The sequence below is a fragment of the Propithecus coquereli genome, unplaced genomic scaffold (genome assembly GCF_000956105.1).
Source record: "Propithecus coquereli isolate 6110/MARCELLA unplaced genomic scaffold, Pcoq_1.0 Scaffold28, whole genome shotgun sequence".
NCBI lineage: Eukaryota > Metazoa > Chordata > Mammalia > Primates > Indriidae > Propithecus > Propithecus coquereli.
In genome coordinates this window covers 7,256,006-7,281,144 of record NW_012148396.1, presented here as the reverse complement: position 1 = coordinate 7,281,144, position 25,139 = coordinate 7,256,006, and the positions used below count along the sequence as shown (strand labels likewise).

Genomic DNA, 25,139 nt, shown 5'->3' with positions numbered 1-25,139 from the left:
ATTCTAATATGACAAGGTTTATGAAGCGATCTCCCATGTGCCTTAGTAATCCCTTAGAATAATAATCCCTCAGATCTGTTTCCTGCTGGGGCCAAGAGGGAGCTGCCATTACACTGAGCATCTTCTGCAGAGAGACCAGAGTTGGTTGTGCTTAGGAGTGTGGGCTCTGGGGTCAGGCACACCTCGTTCAAGTGACAGCCATGCTCCATACTGATCATCCAATTTGGAGACCTACAGGCCACTCCTACTCCCCCACCCCACATTGGACCTACATCTGAGTACCATGAGGCTCAGACAGATAGGTTTATTGGAGCCACCAGAGTGCATGTGTGCTTGGCATCAGAATATAGACACGTTCTGAATGCTCACCTGCTCTGGGCTACTTTCCAGGTTCCTGTAGAAGGGACCATATGTGGAAGGCCCATCAAGAATACCAAAGGGAGAGACAAAGACCAAATTCATACAAGAGACCTCAGAACTACAATAAGAGAGTAATTACAGATACTGACTCTCTGCCCAGCCCAGCATCTGTTGAAGGAATTTAATACCATCATAAGTAAAATCACAAAAGCATAACATTTTGAATCTTTAAGGTACCATAGTTAAACTTGGTCACTTTCAAAGTGGAAACGGATGCAATGGTCATGATGCCCCAAGGCGCTGAGACTGACAGCTCACTTACTCTGCAGACACCTCTGAGCTTATCGTCTTGGGACTAGCTTCTTGGGGATGGCCGTAATGACTTCTTGGCCCTTCACAGACCACATAATTAATGCTATTTATCTGAGGGCCATTTCACTTTACTCCTACCATTTGCATTATCTCTGTTCTCACTGCCTTGCCCTCAGTTGAGAAGCCACCAGTCAATGTAGGGGCTTTGATTCTGGTGAACTCAGAATAGTAGTATGTGGGATTTGAGCCAGGGAGTGCTGTTTAGAAATTCTAGACTTGTCTCTTAGCAGTTGTGGGACCATTCATGTAACTTCTCAGGGGCCATTCCACTTTTGCACACTTTCATCATAATTCCAACATTTTTAAGGGGTCGAAGGACCAGCAGCTGTGACCAGCAGGAAGCCAGAGTCACAGAGGAGACTCTGGACATCTGCCCACTCTGTCCTGCCCTCCTGTCCTTGAAGGGTACCCTCACATGTTCCACACGTTACTGATGTGTCTCTGGGGTCCTAGGAATTGATTCTTGACTGACATGCTATGCCTGGCCCTCTGTGACCTGACTCCAGCCTGCCTGTCTAGTTTCATCTCCTGGACTCATTTACTTTAGTAGCACATAGCTGATTATATTTCCCTTCACTTTGTCCTTTTACTCACCCCGTGCCTTTGTTTATGATGGTTTCTGTGCTTGGCATGCCCTTCCTTTGTCCTTTATGTACCTACCTAACCCTTGAAGATTCAACTGCTCTTCCAGGAACCCTTCCCTACCCTCACCCTCTAGATAGTTGTGTGCGCCCCATCTACACTCAGAGCATCCTGAGGTTTCTTCCAGTATGACACTCGCTTGTCATATAGCACTGCAATTATGTGTTTGGGTCCCTGGTTCCTCCAACTTGAGTACCTTCTCCTACAGATGAACCTCTGGAACTCAAGTGCTTGGGATGGGAACACAGGGAAACATCAAATAAAAAGCAATTGGGGTCATGATAATAAATGAAACTGGTCTGACCCCACTGCCTTGCTGACAAATATAAAGAAACCCAATCATAATACTTCTAATATAACAATATAGTTCTCTAAAGTCAAGCAGATTAATAGCAACGACTTATGCATTCAAACAAATGCATCATTGGTATTAGGGTAATGCATAAGGTGGTTATGAATTATTCATAGCCAATATATCAATGTGTCTAATTACTAGTGAGTTATTATTTCTGTAAAGTTCTAAATAGGTGAAATCTCTTGGTGTTGTAAGACTTGACTGATTCAGTAAAGAAAATGTCATCACTTAAGGACGGCTGTGGAAGGATTCATATCTTCCACTACCAATAATAATCATAGGAACACTAGTATTTTTTGTGCTTTGTGGATAGCAAAGAACCATTACCCTTTACCTTCACTCTTGCCCTCTGAGGGCAGCAGAGGCCCTGTCCAAGGTGCTAGCGCAGCCTCTGTCCATGGTGATAGCAAAGCTTAGATTTGACCCCTCGATCCCAGGTCTCACCTCTAATTTCCAGTCTGCTGATATTTTTATGGAACCTTGTTGCTTTGCTCCATACAAGTTTAAAAAATCAAATGATTTTGGAATAAGCTGGATCAAAAAGCATCTTTTAAAAGTTGCTGTTTAAAACAGGCTTATAAACAGAAAAGGAAACAATATTTAGGAGTCAGAAATGAAAACAATGAGCAACAAAGATGGTTGAGGTCTGATCTTCAGCCAAATAATTTGTGCTTGCCTTCTGGATCAGGATAGAATAGCTGCACCCTCATGAGTGTTAGTTTTGCCCAGTGATTTTCGTACTTTTTCTTTCTGTAAGTGAGGATTTTTTTTTTTTTCCAAACAAATTCCTGTGCAGAACCCAGCACATAAAACTGCTATGAACAGAAAAGCTATGTTGAAGCGGGACCCCCACCCACTGGTCTATTCCAGCCCTCTCCCCAACACTGACCAACTTTCCTGCGTGCCCCCCATTCCTGAGCACCCCAGGTGACACGGCACTTCTGCGGCCGTCTGTCCACAGTGCAGCGGTGATAACATCAATGATCTTGTCAGCATAGAGCACATTTGCTGTTGGGTATAAGGGGCACTGATAAACAATACCTTCTTTTCCCCAAATGAGTGCCGAGCCAGTTGGATAAAATGAATTGGAGATTTTTTTTACATTTTTGGAAAAGGTAGAGGGTGAGTACCTGAGAGTGAGCTCTAGAATTAACTCCTTACCTACCCAGGCCCAGCAGTGTGAGACAGCTACAGGCCTCCCTTGCAGGACCCCACAACCAGACTACCCCAGGGCTAAGGGCAATGGAGATTCATGCCTCTGAGGGAGGACAAGGCAGAGCCTGTCTCTTATCCAAAACTCACCATCTGGCCAGTGAGTGGGCAGAGAGAGGCCAGGACTATCATGGCAAGGGATGTCCCTCCATGTTGAAGCCACCTTAAGAGTGGAAATTCACGTTCTCCCCCATGACATGCGCCTTCCTCCAGCTCCCACCCATTGTCTCGGGCAGCACTCAGTGGGACCTTATGCAGTTAAGCTCTTCACAGTAGCCTTTTGAGAGCTGGAGATGTCTCCCAAGCTTCCCCAAGATCCTCCTCTTTTTAAAGTATCGTTTCAGTCAACCGCATGGAGTGACTGCCAACTACATGAATGTATCTGGGAGTAGAAGCTGAGTAGTAATCTCTCCCTGATTTCCAGGAGGGGCACAGTGGTACCACAAACTCACAGAGGGAGAGAACACAAAACCAAGATTACTGTCTCCATGGCCAGAGCTGTGCCGATCTCCCTGTGATCACTCGACAGTCACTTGTATGATCCTCCAACGCTGAAGCTACCTATAGGTGGAGGGCAGCAGGTGTACACATGTGGGATGGAGCGGATGCCTGCATCAGGACAGGACCCAGACCCAGGACCCGCAAATCCTCCCCTACCCCCACAACTACCCCGCAGTCCCAGCCTGGCAGCTCTCGCTCCTTTTTTTTCCTGTTAAGTAAACTCTCTGGGATGTCAGGGGTGGAGGGCAACAGGTGTAACTTTGAATCCAGTAATATTAATATGAAAAATAATTTGTGATTTTTATATTTTAAATTGGGGGGGTGGGGGTTGGTAAAAAATACTTGTAGTTCAACTCATAGCTAGTCACCATGATCCGGAGTACTGGGACACAACATTTAGGACTCACCAACTGAAACCTCATCAATTTGTGGCTGGCGGAGAAGGTGATGAAGGGCCAGAAGGTAAAGTGATTTCCCCAGATCACAGCTAGTTAGCAGTGAAGCTGCAGCTAGCACAGGGGCTTTGATTCTCTTTGTGATTTATGAAGCTGGTTTCCTTTTTAAACCTGGTCCCTGACCTGAGTTAGAAGCTCGACTCGACTGCTTCCTGGATGTGTGAACACAGGCAAACTATTTAAACTGCCTGAAGCTCAGTTCAAAGAGGAAGTACAGCATCAAGATCGGAAGTGTGTGGGCTTCCAGTGCCAGCGCAGGTCTGGATTCCTGATCCGCTGCCTGCTTGTCATGAGACCTGCAAACAAGGGATTTACCACTCTGAGGTTCAGTTTCCCACTCTACAAAATGGGTACAGTGAAACAGACTTATTTCATGGGGTTGACAGGAAAATTAAGTGATTACACATGAAAAACACTTAATGTCTGACATTTAATAGAATCAAATAATGTTAGCTATTTATTAATGTTTTTATGATTAGTATTGTTTTCTTAATGGTAAAAATGGAACAATAATGTAAAATTGACTGAATTACCAAGAGGAGGAATCCAGGGACTAAAAATAGTACCAGGCACACAGCAGACACATAATGAATGGTGCTACTATTAATAGCATTCTAGATTTTGACGTCTGATAGAGCTCACATGTCTTTTTCAAATAAACCTCTAGAATATTGAAAGCCAATTTCATTTATGTGTTCACTCATAATTGTAACACAAAAAATGTATTGGTACCTCTTAACAAATATATCTCTTGCTTTTACGGGTATTTTTTAATTATTTTGAAAAGTTATCAGTGTTTATCACATGCCAAGTAAAAATTAGATTACATGCATATTCCATATAAAGTATAAACAAGAATATTTATATAGGGCATAAATATCTTATAGAGTGATTATCATGGTAATCTAGGAAATCCTAATCCAAATCCAAAAATCATGTGAAAGTCCCACAGTTTTAAAGTAGGGGGACGTGAGGGTATGTTGGACCTAAAGGCTAGGACTATGTCCATCAAGTCTATATTGTCATGATGATACAGTGACCTGTAGCAGAGGCTACAACTCACCTCTTCACCCCCTCATTCTCTGTGTATTCAGTGAATATCTATGTGCCAGTGTTTCAGGTTCAAAGACAAATAACACACTGTTTCTACCCTCAGACTGTTCAGGGAGTGTTGGAAAGAGAAAGAGAGTAATAATTAGACTAATAAAGCATGCATGAGGAACCGCAGAAGAGCTGGTGGTTGGAGAATCTCACAGAGGAGGTGGCATTTGACCTGCATCTTGGTTGTGACTACGGGTTAATTCAGAAAGGCCAGGAAAAGGACATTTCAGACAGCAAGGGCCAGGACCTCAAGAGGAAAAGTGCCTGGAGGGAAACAGTTGAGTCTGGAAATGTGGTCGGGGCTTAAGGTGGAAAGGCCTTGAATGCCACACAAAGGGGTTTGAACTTTATCTTATAGACAGTGAATAGTGACATAATCTGACTTGCACAGACTGGTGCTATAGGTAGAAGCTAAGACCAGAGCAGTGAGACTCATGAGCTGGATGTTTTTAATAATTTAAGTGAGCAATGTAGACAACTCAAACTGTGGCAGGGATCAGAGAATTCAAGAGGTAGTACCTTTAAACTTTAGAACAAATTCTTGAGGTAAGAAAGAATTCTGGAGCCTTGGGGAATTCCCTGGCTTTCCTGGGTGTTGGGCAAAGGGGGTTCCATTAAGGAAGACCAGAGGAAAGAGACAGATCTGGTGAGGGGACAGTGATGAGCTCTGTTTAACGTGGCTTTGTGACAACTAGGCAAGCTATCCGATCAGAAGCCTGGAATGCGGAGATCTGGAGCCCAGGGAAGGAATTAAATTTAGTGATGTAGATTTGAGAGGCATCTACATAAAGGTCAGAGTTGATAACAAGCTTAGCTATTCTGACTTTATATGCTCTGTTAAGTAATAAATGAGATAAAAAGAAACTTCTTAACTAACATATTAAGTACTTAACTACAAACCAGGCACTCTCCTAAGCATTTTAACTTTATTGTTATCCCGACTTTCCACGATAGGAAACTGGCACTTCCAATGTAGAAGGATGAGCTCAGACATGCTGTTAGTAAGGGATTGATCCATCAGCAAGGTACAGGCCTATTTGACTCCAAAATCTGTGTTCAAAACCAAACCAGGCCCCTACAGAACTCCCAGTGAACTTTAACTCATCTTCGGGTCTCTAAGTGTGGATCACTGTTGAATCTTAAGCTATGCAATCCATAGACATGTTCACCGAGGCCATCAGTGAGGGTGTCCCGAGTAAGCAGATGCTCCTTTTAGTGTGCACGGACTTGACACTGGGCCATTGCATATGTCAGCGTTTTACCTGAATGGCCTCATTTAATCCTTAGCAGTAACCCTGTGACACCAATTTCAGGACTATCCCCTCTTGACAGGTGATGTACCTGCAGTGCAGGGAGGGGGGAACCCTGCCCAAGGTGACATTGATAGTGAGTGGGGAAGCAAGCACTCAAACTTGACTTTGAGTCTCAGCACTAATGCTGTTTGCCATGTAGCCCAAGTTCCAGATTGTACATTTTAACTATTCAAATGTTTTCCCATTTACTCTGGACTGACTGCAGCCTCAGGAAGGGAGACACGTGTCTTTTGTCATGCACCTGCTGTGGGGTGAGCCCTGGCCAGGAACCTTCCATGTGTGAGTTCATGTGCAGCCTGATGGTCTGCCTGCCCTGCTTGATTCCTGCTTTAGTATCAGGGTTTTCGCTCCAGACTGCTGAAAGAGGGTTGCTGAAGTGCTCTTGCTCTGTGCCAGGGAGATTGCCGCACAGCTTTTCAACGCACTTCATGCGGTTCTAATGGAAGTACATCGGCTCTTCCACCCCGGCGCAAGCTCCGCGGGCCTAGGGCTGGCTAATGGGATTTTCTGTGGTATATCGCTCACTGTCAAAAAGTCGTGCTGTAGAGTAATTTATGGAGAATGGAGGTTTTTAATTATTTTGTTTTGTTTATAATAATCTCCAGCCGTATCTACTTCAGGATTTCTCTTTGGATTAGCATTTTGACTTCTTATTATCTCAGTGATCATACTGAATCAGCCTTATGAAGGTTCCCCAAGGTTTTCTTTATATCTCTTTTGAAAAATAAATGCAATATTTGGGGTCTAGTTTTAAAAGTCAAACTTAATAACAGACTCCATATATTTCTTGCCCTCTTCGGGGGGCCCTGAAGCACTTTGAAAACGAGGCGATGGTGATGAGAAGATGGAGCTGTGGGTAGGTGTGAGCAGGTAGCAGGGGCAGAGGTGGGGTTCTCAGGGCTGCTTGAAGCTAACTGGGGCCTCATAGCTACCGTATGTAGTGCCTATGTTAATCCCCTTCCTGCTCACATTCCTGCTTAGTCACAGCTAATGGAGATACTGCGAGACTTAAATTAATGCCTCTGTCAAAGCAAGAGGGCCTTTGTCACGCATCTGCTCTCTGCCAGGCACGATTTTCAGAGGCAGGTGTGGCACACTGAGATAGGACTGCCTGGTGTCGGCTCCTGCATTCTGAGAATCACGTCTGCTTTCGGCAAACAGAGAGTCCTTATATAAGTTACTCAGTTCTTCGAGCCACAGTCTTTGATCTATGAAATGGAAATAAGAGCTCTTGTCATTTATTGTTTGGTGTGATCAGAAAGAACTCCAAGGCATGGTAAGTGAAGAAAACGAAGAGCAGATAAATGCCCAGAGCATCCTCCGACTTGCAAGTATGTCTGCGTGCATTTTCAGGATGTGCGCACATACAGTAAGCGCACATACACATACATAAGTACATATGTGCATGGCGGTATTTTAGAAGGATCTACAAGAAATTATTGGACTCTAGGGAGTGACTCTAGGGACACTTTAAATTGTGTTTTCTTTGATGATAGTGAGATTTCATGATTGTTAATTTATTTTACTATGTCCATATTCTATCTAAATACAGTGGTTTCCTTCCTGCCCCACAGGCCTAAGTAGACTGACACACTCCCTGCTGTACACTAGCTCTGCCAGTCTTTCTATACCTGTATTGGCTAGTCTGCATTCCATCTTAATATAATAGGAAAGATGAGAAATGGGAATAAATGGATCCACCTCAATGCTGGGTGAACACAGACGTTATAGTTGGCTGAATTTTCTGGTTATGAAATCTTTTGATTCTAAACCTTGTTGAATGTCTTTCTTAAATTCAAAGCAGAAGGGACCTTGCAACCTTATATTCCAAGGCTAGGTTTCAGGGCTGAGAAAAGTGAGGCCCTGGGGAGTAAAGTTGCTGCAGAGGGTCTCCCCAGTGGACTCCGTGGTGGGATGCCCAGACCCACCTTGAGGCCTGAACCACTCGCTCTTGACACTGCTGGGGATATTGGTGACTGGCAAGAATCAGCCGAGTCTAGAGATTGTCCTGTCTAGAGAGAGCTGCTCACCCCAGGTCTCACCTTCCCCATAAAATCACTCACTTCCAATACTGGTCGATGCCTGGGTGCAAAGACCTGGCCCATGCCCGAGGCCAACTGCTCTGCAAGTCCAGGGCTACCCACGGCATGGGCTGAGGTCTCTTTTGTGTCTGCATGACAATGCAATGCCACTCCTCCATGTGTCCTGCCCCACTAGCCCACAGATGTTGCTCCTGAGAGCACACCGCAGTGACCATCTCATAGGCTCTTTCTAGGGACTACACACCTAAGACGATCTCAGAGCTAGGTGATCACAGACCTGAGACTCCCATCGAGGTTCCTAAATTGTAGTGCTTTGCATCACACATAACCAAATCATCCTAAGGTGGTTAGTATCAGTATACTTACACCCATCGTTGTCTACCTACATGACACCACTGGGAGCTCGGGTGAAGTGCAGATGCGTGTTAACCCCCAACAGACCTGTTTTGTCCCCACTGGACCAATTCAGGCTTCTTAGATGTCAGCAAAAAGAAAGGAGATTAAATGAGGCAGGAGGTTGTCACGATCACTGGAGATGCAGACCGACTCACATAAGATGAGTGGGAGGAATTCCTCTATCTCCCTGCCCCAGGCAGGCCAGGCAAGGCCACAGGCCACAGGGACAGGAAGAGCCGTTGCTTCCTCCCACCACGGCCGTGTGAGCAGTAGATGGACAAACAGGTTGCAAGTCCACTGGGTTTTCCAGCATACTCCTCAGGAACTCCCACCTTCCGTGCCAGGACCCTCTCCCATGGGATCCCTTTCTCTGCTCTCAGAACAGATCCCTCCTGAAGTTCCTCCCAGACGCCCCTCTCTCTGGAGTCTTCCGGAAAGTCAAAACTGCTCTGCTTCTTTCTTTTCATCATGCCTGGATCTCCAAAGCAACTGTGGACTTAAATGTCTTTTCCTTGTTGGACAGGCTACTTTGTGATGTTACCAGTTTAATCCTTTCTACATCTATTTGTACAAACAAAATATCATGTGTGGAGCATTCTGACACTACACACTCACAGTCAGAGCCTCTTATGAGGCTCACTTTCGTGGTCGATTACTTAACCTCATGACCTCTTCCTGTGTTACCACGGGACATTTTTTTTCCTGTTTCTCAGCACTACCTACAGTAAGGCATCCACCTGCCACAAGGGTCTTTCTAAATTCCTTATCTCCCTGTGAGAAGGGCCCATCTCCATTGTCCTGTGGCCTCTTCTTAGCATGCACCCTGCGGTGATGGGGGAGAGGGTTATAAGTTGGGTCCGTTCAGTTGCCCCCGACCTTCAAGGTCAGTACCCTCATCCTCATCATTCACTATTATTATTATCATTATTGTTGCTATTTTTCCATTTTAATTTGAACGTGATACAACAAAGGTGAGGCAGATTCCAATGTTTTTCCCACATGTAAGGATAAAGAAGAAATTCAAACTCAGATCTCTTTTCTTGGAATCTGTAACTGCTTCTCAGTTTTCTCAGGACCAGGGCTGCCTCCTTCCGTGAACCTCCAAACGTTTTGTGAATGTTGCTGCAGGGTGAGTGGAGGGTACGGCCCTCAGTCAGGCATGATATTCCTCAGCTTTCGTTTCTGTCGCATCCCTGCAGGGAAGCTTCTACGTCCCCTCGGAGAACTGCATGCAGCATGCACACAAGTGGCACCGAGACCTGTGCCTGCTGCTCCTGCGCGCCTACCGGGGACTCCGCCTCTACTTCCTGGTGATTATGAGAGACATCCCGGAGCTGCCGCACATGGAGCTGGGTAAGGGGACAGCCCATCCCAGCACTGCAGAGCCCCCTCTGGCTAGGGACTGACAAAAGCCGGCACGCTTTTGTAACTGTCATGGGAGCAACATCGCAGTTCAGACAGGTTTTGTCTGTGCTCTGTGTTATTCTAGCAGGAGTCTTGGAAGTGCGAGTTCAGTGTGAAAAGACTTGTTCATTCACTCAGGCATTCATCCACCAGCCATTTATGGAACACCTATTACACACCTGCACTCCCGGTACATAATGTGAAGTCGCTTTCTAGGGGAAAATGCTAGTAGATAGCCTTTTCTTAATTAGGTTATAATTATGAAATTGTAACTTACCAGAGTGTAAAACGATCCTCATAAAGAACTATATATATTCATATATATTTACATATGTATAAAATGGATGATTATGGAAACCTCTTATTACTCATCATATTTGGCTAGGTTACCTGAGGCCTAATTCATTTTTGCACATGGATTTTCCCCCAAAGATTAGATGTCATATAGATCATAGGGCCGGGATCCCTCTCAACTGGTAGAAGTGAAGTTCAGAGAGGTCAAATGACTGTTTAGAGTCACACAGCAATGTGTGGCAGAACCAGGACAGGAGCCCAGGGATCCCGTGCCGATTCCCCGGGGCAGGATCCTTCATATCATGTCGTGCTCAATCACAGCAGGTGAGGTATCATGGTTCTGGTCAAAGTTCTCTAAGAAGAGCCCTTTGCCTCCAGAACAGAGGCCATGTCCTCAGCCTGGTCTTCATGGTTAACAACAATTTCAACATCAGAATCTGATTCTGGGTACCTTCATTTCTCTGCCTGGACCCCCAGACTTCACTGCTAAGATTTGGCTATGTATATGGCCTATACATTGCCCGTTACTGCATTGAAACCATCACATGACTTGTTTGCATGCTTTGCTTCCTGTCTAGGCTTGGGGGAAGCAAGGTGCCCCTCAGATGCCTCACACACTCTCCCTGGGATGTGGCGTGATGGAGTAGGTGAGGGGCAGAGTTGCTGAATTGACTTCTATAGCTGTCTTACCATCGACTTTATCAGCTCTAACACCAAGTCCTGTGTTTAGGTGCTACTCTTTGAATCAGGCAATTACTCTATTTTTTTCAGGTTCAAATCTTATGTATACAATAAACATAAGCACAGAATCAGAACTAGTTTATATAGCTCAAAGGGAAGATGGAGATTGTTCAGTAGCAGTTGGGTTCCTGACATAACATTTTTTTTAATCCAGAGGAACCGAGTTTATCACTCATGCATCATATTTTACTGAGCACATTTTATGACCCAGGCATTGTGCTAGACACCAGGGAACACAGCTCTGATCCACACAACAACAGTCCGTTATGTCTCCTGGGGTTCACAGACATGAGGACAACGGTCGGGTGGAGAGATGCACGGTATTTAGGTCATCAGCTAGCATCCTATGTTGCTAAGGGGTTGTTTCCACTCACCTGGGAAATAATACCATAACTAAAACCCATACCACGGCCATGTTCAAATTACTGACCATGGCATCATGGAACTAGAGAAGAGTCCAAACAGTCACAATTATGACTTTTACATCCAAATGGCCAGAGGCCAAGAGCCAGGGAAGCTGGGAAGGGAGCTGAGTCCTGCCCTCCATGTCTCGGGGCTTCCACTTTTTCATCTATAAGATGGAAATGCAAATCCATGTCTCATATATGCTGCACAGATGTATATCTGTGTGTTTACATGTGTGTGCGTGTACCTGCAAAACAGCAATAAGTGTGGAATCTCTGTGGACCACACAAAGTATTATATGAATGTGGGGATATACTGTTTCCCATAAACGTATCCATGAGACAATATTGGCCTTTATCTCATGCTCAGCCCGTGGCTCCAATCAGGCTTAGTCTCCTTATAAGTGTGATCCCTTTAGGAAGTTAGAATATATGTAAGGAGAGTCCTTGGCAGTTGTGTTCGTCTCTGTGACTTTAATGGCAATTTGAAACATATGCTTTTTTCATTTAATTAGCAACCGCTGCATTTCCATGTATGTACATTAATTATATGGCATTTTTTTTTTCTTCCTAGAGGCCCTTGCTGTTGAAGAAACACTTTCTCAGCTGTGCTCAGAGCTACAGGTAATTGGAGAACTGGCCCTGGGGTCTGAATGAACAGCAGTAGTTGTGCGAGGCAAACATAGTTGCTCGCTTGCTATGGAAACCAGAGGTGAAAAGACACCACTTGTAACCTCGCTCTAGATCTCAAACTCAGGAAGTATTCTTAGATCTGTTACCCTATGTCATTAAGTGTCTATTAGTGTGTGCATTGCCTGTGCTAGACGTTTTGGAAAATCTAAACGAGTTAACAGGTCTGTGTCTCCTTGAAGCTTGTACTCCACTTGTGTATTTGCCCATCATTCATCCATTATCCATCCATATTTGTTGACTAGTGACAATGGGCTTCTCCCTGGACATGATAGGACCTTGCACATGTGCTCAGGTGGCCTCAGACATGGCAGGGAGGCCAGAGTAAATGATGATGGCAAAAACAGCAGCATGCATTTGCCAGAAAAATTCATCAAGTGTGCATTAAGAATGTGTGCTCCATAAATATTTGACAAATACATGGTATTATTTACAATTTCTGGGACCCTTTCACATCCTGTTGTGTTGGATGGTCTGAGTGAGTGCTGTTATCCCTGTATTAACGAAATACAAATTAAGATTGGAAGGAAGTCTGGTAACTTAGGGTGAGTGACACAGCTAACCAATGCTAGAAGCAGAACCCAAAACAACTGCCTCATCACAAACTGACACCTGTCTTTTAAACCAGTGTTTCTCAACACTGGGTGCACATTAGAATCACCCTGGGAACTTTGCAGGTCCACCTTGGCCTGGGCCCGGGCCCCCAGACAGGCTGAAACAGAACATCTGGCCAAGTAGTGGTGTTTTCATTCAAAGCTTCCAGATGAGCATTTTGTGCAGCCAAGTTCAAGGATCTCTGATTCAGTGGAAGTTATAAAGTTAGCGGAATTCATGTCACAATGATGCAGAGACAGAGAGGGTGTGGGACACTGAGAGCAGCAGGGATCTGGGAAGGGTCTGCAGGGAGGGACCGTTTGACATGAGCCTGGAAGATGGGGGGGACTTACTTGTAGGATAACAGGGAAATCACATGGCAAGCACTGCTTATCATAACTACAGGAGAGTAACACAGGAGTCAGTTTGGAGAGCGTGTAAGGGCCAGTAAGGCCTATAAGGACCTCCTTGCCGGCAGCTGGGAGCTTACATGCTCTACACCTGGTGCTGTTGGACCTGCACCAAGTGGACGGCCAAGAAGGCAGGAGGCCACAAGACCGCGGATGGCTACAGCTCTCTGTCCTTCCCCTGAGTGAGCCCCGAGGCAGCCGCTGCCCGGGGAAGGGCCCCGAGGCTTCCCAGTCACGCTGGTCCAGGTTTGAATGGGCTCTGAGCCCTTCCTCCCAGCAGCTGCAGGGCCCTGGGTGATGAACTCAGCCTTTAGGGCCTCGGGTTCCTTGTCTAGTGTTGATGTTGTTGCGAGGGCACCACCAGAGAGCTCGGCTCACGGAAACTGCTCTGCAGAGGTGGCCTCTCCCCCCAGGACTTGCCAGGCTGCCTCCAATTCCATTCCCCGAAGGCCTGGCCAGAGCAGTGGGCCTGCAGGAGGAGCCCATCAGCATCCCAAGGAAAAACTGCTTTAATCTATAAATTATCAGAAGTTTAGGATTAGCAATTGAAGACAACATCAACAACAACAGGAAAAAGGAACATGGTCAGCTTCCCAGGTCAGCTTTCTAATTTCCAGTTCACAAGATGGTACAGAAGAGGTAGCTGATTAGCACCTGTTTGTCAACACAGCCACTGGCCTTCCTGTTGGGTGTAGCTGCAGGTTCTCATATTGCTTCCTGTGCCCCTTATGCTCAGGTTTCTGGGAGCTTCTTGTCCAAAGCCCAGGATCACCGTAGAACCAGCACCACCAGCTTACATTTAATAAGCAGGGATCCCCAGCCAGGCAGGGTTCTAAGTGCTTGTTGGTAACATTTCCTTTAACTCCCTGTCACCCGCTGAGATGTCGCCTTCACCAAAGCACTTGACCAGGGTCGCAGGGTAAGTGGTGGAGAGTCTGTGCTCATGCCCAGCAGGCCTTCTGCCTCCAGAGTCCAAGCTACAGCTCTAGGCCCACAGGGCCGAGGGCAGGCAGGGCTGGAGCCTGTTTTTTCCTTATTCATCAGGTGATGTTGGGTAGTGGGAAACTGGGGTATAGTGTAAGGATTATGTGCATCGGAGCCTGGTTATAAATTCCCTACCTACTAACTGTGTGACTTGAAGCAAGTTGCTTAATATTCATAAGCCTTGATTTTCGTATCTGTAAAATGGGGATAAAAATCATTTGGTTATTATGATGTCTTTTTCTCTTAATCAGTGAGCATGGCACACTCGCTGGTTGCCTGGCTGCTATTTTGTATAAATTGCATGAATTTCCTCATTTAATCAATAGAACGATTCTATACAATAAGTAATCATATTGCTTTCAGTGGATGAATAAACTGGGCTGGACTCACAAAGGACACACCATTTGACCAGAATCACAGCACTGACAGAACAGGGGCCCTCGTGCCCCACCATAATGCCACCCCAGGAAGCAGCATCCGTAGCACAGAACAGAGGTGGGGTCTGTGAGACCCGGCACAGTGCAGAAAGCACTGACCATCCTGGGGTGCAATGATCACAGGGCTCTGACTTGTCGTGTCCTTTGTCATAAAGTGGGTTCTGTTGCTCCAAGTGCTCTGGGCAGTGAATGAGGTTAAATGGCCGTGTTCTTTTTGTCCCTGGGAACTACTGCCATTAGGCTATGGACCCAGGAGAGTTTTGATTAATTTCAGCAAACATTTCCTGAGTCCCCACTGCTCACCAGGCCCTGGGCTAGGCCTGAGGTGCTCAGTGGGGACCCTTCCCTTGTGGAGTGCATAGCCTGGGGAGGTGATCTCTCACTCTCCAGCCTCCACTGATTGGAAGGGCTCCTGGCACCTAGTAAGCTCTTAATAAAGGCTGGGATGAGTGGATGAAGCAATGAATTGCAAGAACGATACCAGAAGTGAGGAAGTGATTGATGCTGGAGCAGTTAATGCCGACTCCCTAAGGCTGTTGGCTCATCTGTAAAATGAGTGTGGACTCGTGTGTTCATTTCCTCATTCAGTAGCTCTGTGCATGCTATTGTCCTGTGCCATGTTTCACCCAGAAAACAGCTGAGAGAGTTGAGTTCTCCCCAGACTGTGGGACGCAGCTCCGAATCTGCCACCTGGCAGTCCAACACTGGGCAGGTCACTTCCGTGTGGGAAAGTGGCTGTTACTAGGATGAAGTGGAGTCCCATGCACAGGGTGCTAACGGCAGAGCCTGGGGTGCCATATTACCACCACCCCTGCTACTGCTACCGTGTTTGTCATCAGTTACGCTATTCCATGGGCCTGGCGAGGGTTTCAGACATGGACACACATGCTGTATGTGACTGTGGGACCCCAGCTAGATGTGTGGCTAATTCCACCTGGGAGGAGGAAGACTCTAGTGGACTCTAGAGAGGAGACTGCATTGGAGGGAATAACAAACTCTCCCTGTTTGCACAAGAGCAGGTGATGGAGGCAAGAGGGCACCGGGCTGTGCTTGTGGCACAGTGGACAGGCTTTGGGAAGGGAGTTTGGGGGGACTGTGTCTCCGGGGGGAGCCCAGGCTAACAGTGAAGGGCCTTCGTGCCATGCACCAGGGAGCTGGGACAAATCCCCCGGGTCACAGAGAGCCTTGAAGAAGAAGGCGCTGTGTGGTCAAAGAAACTACTGAGATCTACCTTTACCCACAGAATACTTTGATGACAAGTTCATGGGGGTTTTCCTCACCCCAACAACCTTGCCCCCTCTGACACCAGCTGCATATCCTACAATCCCACCCAATCCTGACATTATCTCTCTGGGTCGGCATCAGGTCCCACAAGGCAAAGGTGCAGTTCTTGGAGACCATCCCCACTTTAGAAGCCACTTGCCAGTCCTGGGCCTCCAGCTCTTCCTACCAATCAGCTATAAAGCGGGGATTCCCCTGACCCCCTCGTTGAGTTTAATTGTTTGATTAAGTGGCTCACAGAACTCCGAAAGCACTTTTCTTATTAAACACTATTACCGATGTATTATAAAGGATATTACAAAGAAGACAGACAAACAGCCAGACAGTGGGTGCATGCGGTGAGGTCTGGAAGGGTCCCGCACAGGGGCTTCTGTCCCGCGGAGTGGGGGTGCACAGCCCCCTGGCACGTGATGCCTTCTCAGACCCAGCAGCTCTCCCAGACCTGGCATTTAAGGTTTTATTGGCAGTCCCATTGTATCAGGCAAGATTGGTTAAATCACTGGCCTTGGTGATAGGCTCTGTCCCCAGCAGCTGTCCCTTCTCCAGAGGTCAGGGTAGGGCAGAAATTCCCAACTCTCTAATCACTGATTGGGCTTTGTGGCAAACAGCCTCCACCCTAAAACTGTCTAGGGGCCTGGCAAGAGACACCACATTAGCATAGACTCAATTAGCCTATGGCTGAAAAGGATTTAGGAATAACAAAAGAGGCTCTAATCACTGCCCCAGGGTTGTAAAAGCTCTGTGACAGGACCCAGGATTTCTCAGAGGGAAAGCGGGTGGCTGAGTCTTGAGGCAGGAGGTGGTGGTTATGGTTAAGCCCAGTTGCAGCAATGACAGTACCAGGCCCTGGTGCGGGCAAGGCTCACTCCCTGCCCGCTCCCCATCCTCGCAGCAGCCCTGGGAGCACAGGGAGGGAGGCGCTCACATACGCGTCCACTTCACAGTACGTGGACAACAGACATGTGGTGAGGCCTTCCATGCTCACCATGGTACTGTCTGGTCCCCACGGTAGTTCAGGTGAGAGATTGGGCTTGGGACGCAGGCTTCCAGAGCATTTATCAAAGGTTGTGAAATAGGTTGTATTAGCCCTGCTTCCAAGTGGGGGCTTGGAGACTGAAGCTTTAGAGACTGCCCGTGCGCTGTGGTCACTGTGATCACTCCCTTCTCTGCAGTGGGTCCCTGGCTCTGACTTTCCAGGACTAACTCTAGAGGATGACTCAGAGATCGGATCATCTGGAGCCCTCCCAGGACAGCCAGGGAGCACTGAACTCAGCTAGAGGTAGCTGGTTTGAGAAGCAACCATTTCTCTCCTCAATTTTAGAATTTCTCAAACTTGAATATGCACATGAATTACCTGGGGGTCTTGTTAAAATGCGGATTCTGCTTCTTTTGGCCTGGGGTGGCACAGTGGATTCTGCATTTCCAAAAAGTCCCCAGGAGATGGTGGTGTAGCTGGTACTCCTTGTACCGCAGCGCGAATACTTAGTGTCTGAACTCTGCAACTGCACTAGGGGGTCACTCTTTATGTTGACGTCCAGCAGCCACTAGCTGCTGCCTCCTCTGCCACACCGTGAAGCTGGGCACAGAGTTTGACTCTGCTCAGCGTATGACATTCCCAAGCCGTGGGGCTCCTGGCTACATTCCAAAGCATCTCTACCGAGGTTCCAGGGGCCTTGGCAGCAATGCCCAGCTGCCTTCATAAGGCCCCTCCCCTAGAATGTGGAGGCTCACGGGCCCAGCAAGACCTCGCACATCACAGGATTGGTCTTTATAGGCCTTTTTGATAACTGCGAGCCCCTGTGTGGCAGGGACCTTGTCTGACTCATCCTTTGCTTCCCACAGCATCCCCTACAGAGTACACTGCAGTAAGCATGGGAACCCACACAATGACGGCTCTCACTATCCTGGTCACCCGCAGGATGAGGGCCTGACTGCTCAGGCTGGAAGCCAAAGCCGTGGGCATGTGATGCTCCTCTCACCTGTCCCTGAGGTGCCCCAGTCTTCCCTCATGAACATCCTGTGTTTCAGCCCCTCAGGGGGCAAAACTGAGGCCCTCACCCCAGTGCCTTCTGCATGCAATGGCCTGTGCCAGACTGTCCCATCTCACCTTGTTTTTATTCCTCACACAGTCTCCGTCAGCCTGCACGGCCCAAGCCAAGTTCTCATGTCACAGGGAAGCATCTGAGGTCCTGGGATCTGAGAGCTCCCTGTGGCCTCCTGTGTCTCCCGGTGCAGTGCTCTGTCCCAGTCATTGCTCAGTGAAGTTTAGTGATTCGCATTGCTTTTCTCCCCCTCCACTAAGCCATCAACTCTTCCATGGAAGGGACCGAGTTCCATGTATATTTGCAGCCCATTACCAAAACATACTAGGTGTTCCATAAATATTTGCTGAAGCAAAAATGCAAAATGTGTCTCCAAACAGCACAAGGTAGAGAATAGTACCCCAGAGTAATTATCACATTATACTTAAGACTTTGGGTTTCATTTTCGTTGATAAAAGTCTCTCTGAATGACTTGGATTTTCTTTCCTCCACGTCACCCTTGGTCCTGTAAGTGGATGAGCTAGTAGAACTGTTGCTGTGCACTGCTATGATAAGAGCCCTTGAACGTTTGAGGGAAAAAATGGTTAATGAAGAAGGTATTAAGTGAGTTCCAAGCCAGAAGCCTGCAGGTATGTTATATCCTGTGCGTGTGCAGAGTTTGATAAGTGCAGCTGTTTGCAGGCAGTCGCTCCTGGCTTCTGCAGATCTATGCTCACGTGGGCTGAGCAGACACATGAGCATGCTCCTGGGAACGTGCAGTGGGATGGCCGCCGCCCACAGGTCTACACGGGGTGCAGTGGGAGCCTGAGAGGCCACACAGCATGGTGACTGGGCCGGCTCTGGAGCAGGTCTTCCTGAGTCCAGACAGTGTCTCCAGTACTCACTCTTGGTATAATCTTGGACATATTGCTTAACCTTCCAGTTGCCCCATCCATATAACAGGTTGATAATAATAGTACCTACCGATGGGATTGGTATAAGGAATAAGTAATTCAACCTCTATAAAGTGCCCTGTAACTCTCAATTGTCGATGCTATTCTTAGACACCCTCTTGTATATCCAAGAGAGGGCACGTAGGTGAGTGGCATTGTGGGCTGAGATCTGAAACACGAGTGGATGCTGCAGAGGTGTGTGTGTGTGTGTGTGTGTGTGTGTGTGTGTGTGTGTATGCATGCGTGTGTGGTATGTGGGAGGGATCCCAGACGAAGGTGAGAATGTGCACCAAGGTGGTGTCGTGATCAAGCAGGGGTTTGCAGCCCAGGCCCCACACTACGATCATCTGGGAAATATTTAAAAAGTATTAATTCCTGGGCCACACCCTTGGGCATTTTGAGATGGGCCCAGACACCCGTGGAATGATGGCCTCCTGGTGATTCTGACGTGTAGCCAGGATTGAGGACCACTGTGGGAGAGCACGATCCGTTCAGGGAACATATGGCAGGTGTCAGGCAGGCTTCTCCTGACTTAGTGCCTGTTCACCTTGAAGACACAGTGCTGACATCACCTCCTCCAAGAAGCCTTCCCTGACCCTTCTACAGTACTTAGTATATATCTCTCTCACTGCACAATGTAGATATATTATAATTATCTAGCTAAATAGGTCTTGCAGTACCGTTTGTATTTATACTTGGCTCCTCAAAGTTCAGCACAACCCCTACTGCAGAACAGGCACTCAGTGAACTGGGCACGGAAATGAGGAAGCGAGCAAAGCACGTGTGAACATGTGTCTGGTCCAGATGACAGGGTGTGAGGGAATGGCAGGGGGCCATAGCTGAGCCTTCTGCTCAGGGAGTCTCACCTATGACAGCACGGACCACGGTTGCTGTGTGTTAGTGTCAGGGGCCTCTCCTTGGTCTCCTGAAGAAACCCTTCCGTACCTGTCATCCATAATTGCACAGGCCCGGGCATCTGCAAGAGTAGAGGAGACCTCTTGTGGCTTAATTAGAAGCTTCTGTAACCTTATCTGAAGCCATTTCTATAATCAACTGAGGGAAAAATAGTTCTTCCAAAGACACATTTAATGAATAGTTTTTTGTGTTTTTTTTTTTTTTTACTGCCCTCTTTTTCCTTCTGGTGGCTGAGATCAGATGCGTGCTGTTTTCCGGAACCACTGTGGCGGAGGGGGAGCATGGGGGCGAGGGAACAGGAAGCCCAGGAGGGGCAGCCTGGGCACCTCCCCATGATGCCAAGTCACCTGTTTATTTAATAGTTACTGACCCATGCTATCGGTCAGCCATCACGTGAGTTACTGAGAATGCTGAGAAGGCCAAAGCTCCACATGCAGGCGAGGAAGGATGTAGGAAATAAAACAAGCAGCATGGTTGGAGGTGCTTGGGGGGAGGCCTGTGCAGTTCGGGTAGGCATCAGGGACAGGGAGGTTAGTCTCATACTTGGAACATGGTAGAAGTTGCAAAAGAGTCATGAGAAACAAGGAGACGCAGAATTGGCTCCTCAAATGGTTACCTGGTAAGGGATAGACAAGTCCAAAGTGGTGAAGAGAAGAGGAAAGGAAATGAGAAGGTGAGTGTAGAAGGCACTCCAGGGACAGGGGGGAGCCTGGCCTAGGGCCTATGAGTGGAAGTAGCAGGTCAGTGCAGGCCACTGTAAGCAGGCCAGTGTAGCAAGGGCTGGGCGTGCATGGGGCCAGCGCAGAGCTGCCATGGTTGAATGATGCCCTCTATTTGGAAGCTGCTCATTAATTGTAAAACATCAACACCTAATATTTAGCGAGCCTTACTGTGTGCCAGATTCCTCCTCCCCTCTTTTCCTTACTCTTAGATGCCTCACTTTAACTGATCTGCCTTCATCTAGCACCAGTCTTCAGTCTAAGAATAGCAAAAGGAACTGCCAGTGCTTTAAGCTAGGCATTGGACTTAGATCTCCCTGTATGTTATCACATCCAAAAACAGTTATTTGCTTTGGATACTCATTTAACAGATGAGGAAACTGAGTCACAGGGCAATGAGAGAAAAGAGATGGAGTTAGAAACAGCTATGGCTGTGTTCCCCGGTCCACATGCATGGGAAAGATCGCCACGCCACTTAGATTGTTAACCCACATTCTTGTCTCCACCACTGAAGGAGGCTCCCTAAAGACAGAGACCCCTCTTGTTCATCTCTGTGTCCTCTTTTAGTGTAAACACGTGCCTGGGACGTGGAAGATGCTCATTAAATTCTTGCTGAATAAATGATGATGCCTAGAGCTCAGTGTCAGGCCATGGCAACTGGCTCCTTGCCTCTCCTCGGAGAGCTGACCTCTCATCCCACCACTCCAGAATTCAAGTTACTCCCCAACAGGATGGCTCTTCTAGATCTAAATTGCACTATCTGTAATGTTTCTGTCTAAAGGCTCTTTTGAGTTCTGCTCCTTTAAGTTTTAGTTAAGGCAACCTGGAATCCTCCTTAAGAAATGTGAAGGGATCAGGGGAAGGTGGTGGTGGGCCAAAGCCATTAAGCATCCTCCGTGTGCAAACCACCTTGCTACTCAGGTGCTGAGAGGTTATAAAGATGCTACCTCCTCTCAAGTGAAGTTTTTAAATACCTGCTATGTGAGGGTGGTATGGTGATGTAGCTTTGTGATCACATCGTTCTTTAGAATCCTTCCTCTGTGTGATCTTGGGCATTCTACTTAACTAACTCTCCTTTTACTGTTCTATAATAGCATGGCTACAACAGCTCTACCAAGGGTGATTGTAGCGATCAAATGGGTAGCGTATATAAAATGCCTAGTGTTCCTCCTGCCAAATAGGAGATTGCTATAATGATTGTAAAGTACCAAGTTCAGAATTTGATGGGAGACAGAGAATTGAGCCCAGTCTAAAAATCTTCAGTACCTTGAGAGTTTTGGGGAGGATGTGAGTGGTAGGTTTCTAGCTGGTTGGCAATGGTGAAACGTCGTGAAGAAAGAAAGGTTGGAGAGAGAAGTTGAAGAGGCGTAGCCGGTGTAAACAAAGGGAGAGAGAAAAGATCAAAGGTTCAAGATATTTATGGAAATCTAAGAATAAGTTGCACTTAGAACATGTGAAGGTAAAAACAAAATGGAGGAAACAGACTGGGGCTAGATTGTGGGTGCTCTTGCATGCCAGCATAAGGGCTTTGGATATTTTTCTATAGACAGTGAGGAACTAGCTAAATAATTTATTATTTACATTGATGTTTTAGCTCCCAGATCAAAAGTGCTATGATGACATGATCCTGTAGGCCATGGGGTGTAATATGACACCACAGATGTACAGAGAAAGGAGGGAGATTTACTGAAAACAGAGAAGTCAATAAAGACTTCAGGAAGAAGACTGCAGTCCCTGAATGCAGTGGGGGGCCTTGACCACCATCTCTTGTGCCTTTCCAGATGTTGAACAGTCCAGAGAAGATAGCAGAGCAGATAAGTAAGGACCTCGCCTGGCTGGCTGCCCACCTGATGGCTCTGTGGACCCAATTCCTGGACACTGTGACTCTGCATTCCCATGTGACCACTTATCTCACCCAGGAACATCACACCCTGAGGGTAAGTTGTCAAATGGTATCAATTCTCTGATCACGTGCATTTGGTTTCTTTTCAGGAGGCTTTATGAGAGTTAGTTCCAGAATCCGGGATTGGCCTGTAGATCTAAGGGCTTGTCTCGCCTGCACTGTGACAGCACAAGTGACATTATAAACTTGTTTGGCCTCTCAGACCTTTGCTCTATCATTTATAGACACCTGCTGTCGCTATCTCAGAGTATAGCAGAGCCTATCACAAGTAATATTATAAGTACTTTGAAAAGCATTTAGAAAAAAATGTTTTCAAATTTAAGACATTGCTCTTAATGTATTTCCTGGCCCCCAGTTTGGGTGCGCGTGGGTAGGTACTAACGCATAGTAAAACATGTTGGTTTTCTCATTTGGAACAAGAGGACCCAATATCTGAGGATCAGAGTCCACAAAGCACTTGGCAAGACACTTACATGACTGGCTTTGGGAATTCTGTTTCTGCATTTATTCGTGGTCCCTGTCTTATATTCTAGTGGAAGAAATAAGATCTAAATATAAAAAAAAAAAATAGTAGAAAGGAATGCAAGAGCAGATTCATAAACATGCATTAAACTGTGTCCAGAAACTGAGTGTGGCCCAAGAGCTATGAATGAGAGAGAGCAGCGACTGCAGGTTGTGGGCACAGATTTCCTCCTATTGGTACATGGCACTTCTTTCCTTGAGCCTCAATTAAAAAAAAGAAAAAATGGAAGTAATACCCACCCAAAGAATTAAACCGTTTACATTGTTTTATTCCTTAGGTTCGACGGTTCTCTGAGGCTTTCTTTTATATGGAGCACCAAAAACTTGCAGTTCTGACTTTTCAGGAAAATCTGTAAGTAGCCCATTGCATGTGCACTTCATTTCTTAAAAGCAGCCACTCAAGACATTTTTGTTCAAAGTCACTCTTTACTTCATCTCAGAACGTGGAGGAGAGACGTCTCCTCGCCCCTGCAGATTCCATCCGCGTTTCCTCTGCAGGTAAAAGAGTCAGACAAATTCTGACTCAGAGGTGGGAGCTGGCAGGTAGCAGAGAAGGTCACCAGCCAAAGTTTTCTGTTGTTGAATGTCATTATGGTTCTGCAGGCAGAATCAAGACTTCCTAGGTCCCTGATGACATCTGCACTGAGTCCTCTTTGCAAAATGAATTAGAAGCAGGTGGTGTGGCCACAAACTATGTCAGAAAAAAACACAGAATTCGCCTGAGACTGTGGTAGCTATGAAATGCTTTTAGCATAAGAATTAAGTCTGAACTACCTAATTAGGAGGGTTGATGAATTTCTAAGTTTGCCTTCTTCCAGAAAAAAAATTCAGAAATCCTCAAAAAAGTCCGAGGGTTGATGGTAGATGAGGTCGTCCTCTCTCATAGAATCCCTGGTGAGCAGAAGCAGAGATTCCTCCAAAGTGTTTTGCCCTTTGCTGCACAAGCCCAATGCTTTCTTTTTGCTTCCAAATGATAATTTTGCTTCAGAAACTAAATGCCGTTGGAATAATGTTTGAGATGCCACGGTCACTCAAAAAGGACAAATACCTGAGATTCATTCATCACTCAAGGCAGACCTGGAGGTCCTTTCACCTTTGTCTTTGTAATCTTATTTTCTCCCCACTCCTCATTCTGTGTGGAAATTAGAATGACATGTACAGTTTGCCTCATGGATTCTGAAGGTAAAAGGGGCACTGAGGAAAATACAGCTGCAAGTTGAAATAGCTTGTCTAGAAATTTCTGAAGTCATTCACTTACTCATTTGTACATTCATTCATTCATTTCAGTCCCCAGCTGGAACTGGCAGAATATATTTTCTAGAACTAAAATCAGAAGAGTTAACCTACAAATATAAACATGACTTTGAGGGCCACTGAGCGAAATATGGCAAATCGGAATTACTGCAGGAAACCTGATTCCCAAAGTTGCCACGACAGTAGGTAAACCTTAGATTGTTGAGCTATGGTTGTGTTTTTGAGGGATGTGAGCTCATGTGGAGGTGATGGACACAAAGGCAGCTGCTCTCCTGGAAGACCCTTGTTGCCATGCTACCCACAAAGTTCAGATAATGCAGCCAGTCTTCAGACAACCTGAGGCCGAGCCCCTGCTCCTCCATTTATTGGCAGTTGGTCCTTGAAAGAGTTATTTTTCTGTCCTTGTTTATGTATTTTTCCTTACTCTCGTCCAGCCTTAGTTTTCATATCCATACAATGGGCAAGATAATAATTGTTGGGACCAACTGAGAATGTCCATGCACATACAACACATAGCACAAGCCACGGGCTCTGCTCAGAAAATGTCACGTGGTGATTGATGGGGTGTTTATTGTGCACATAAGCAGTGGAAATACATCAGGGAAGGAAGTAAAGATGCTATCTTCATAGGTCACTCATTCTAGGGAAGAAACAGGCAAGACATACATTATACCATTTCAGGTAGTCACAAGTATAGAAAAATAAAGCAAGGTAAGGACATAGAAAATGAGGAGAAAAGGGGTATGGCCAGTGTCCTCATACATGCTTAACAACCAGCTCTCAGAAGAGCAAAAACAAAACAAAAAGATCTGCTTTGTACCGTTTGCTTATTTCTGTATAAATGCTCCCAGGATGCTCAATTTC

The 25,139-nt window shown here is 46.5% G+C and overlaps 1 protein-coding gene across 2 annotated transcripts in view; it reads left to right on the top strand.

The window, feature by feature from the left end:
* Window positions 1-25,139, top strand: part of FAM135B (family with sequence similarity 135, member B) — a 190,859-nt gene that overhangs the window by 135,321 nt on the left and 30,399 nt on the right. For both annotated transcript variants that reach the window (XM_012647995.1, XM_012647994.1), the window contains 4 exons: window positions 9,949-10,102; window positions 12,167-12,216; window positions 22,378-22,533; window positions 23,300-23,373. In XM_012647995.1, the coding sequence (XP_012503449.1) occupies window positions 9,949-10,102; window positions 12,167-12,216; window positions 22,378-22,533; window positions 23,300-23,373 (434 nt within the window). The remainder of the gene's footprint in view (window positions 1-9,948; window positions 10,103-12,166; window positions 12,217-22,377; window positions 22,534-23,299; window positions 23,374-25,139) is intronic.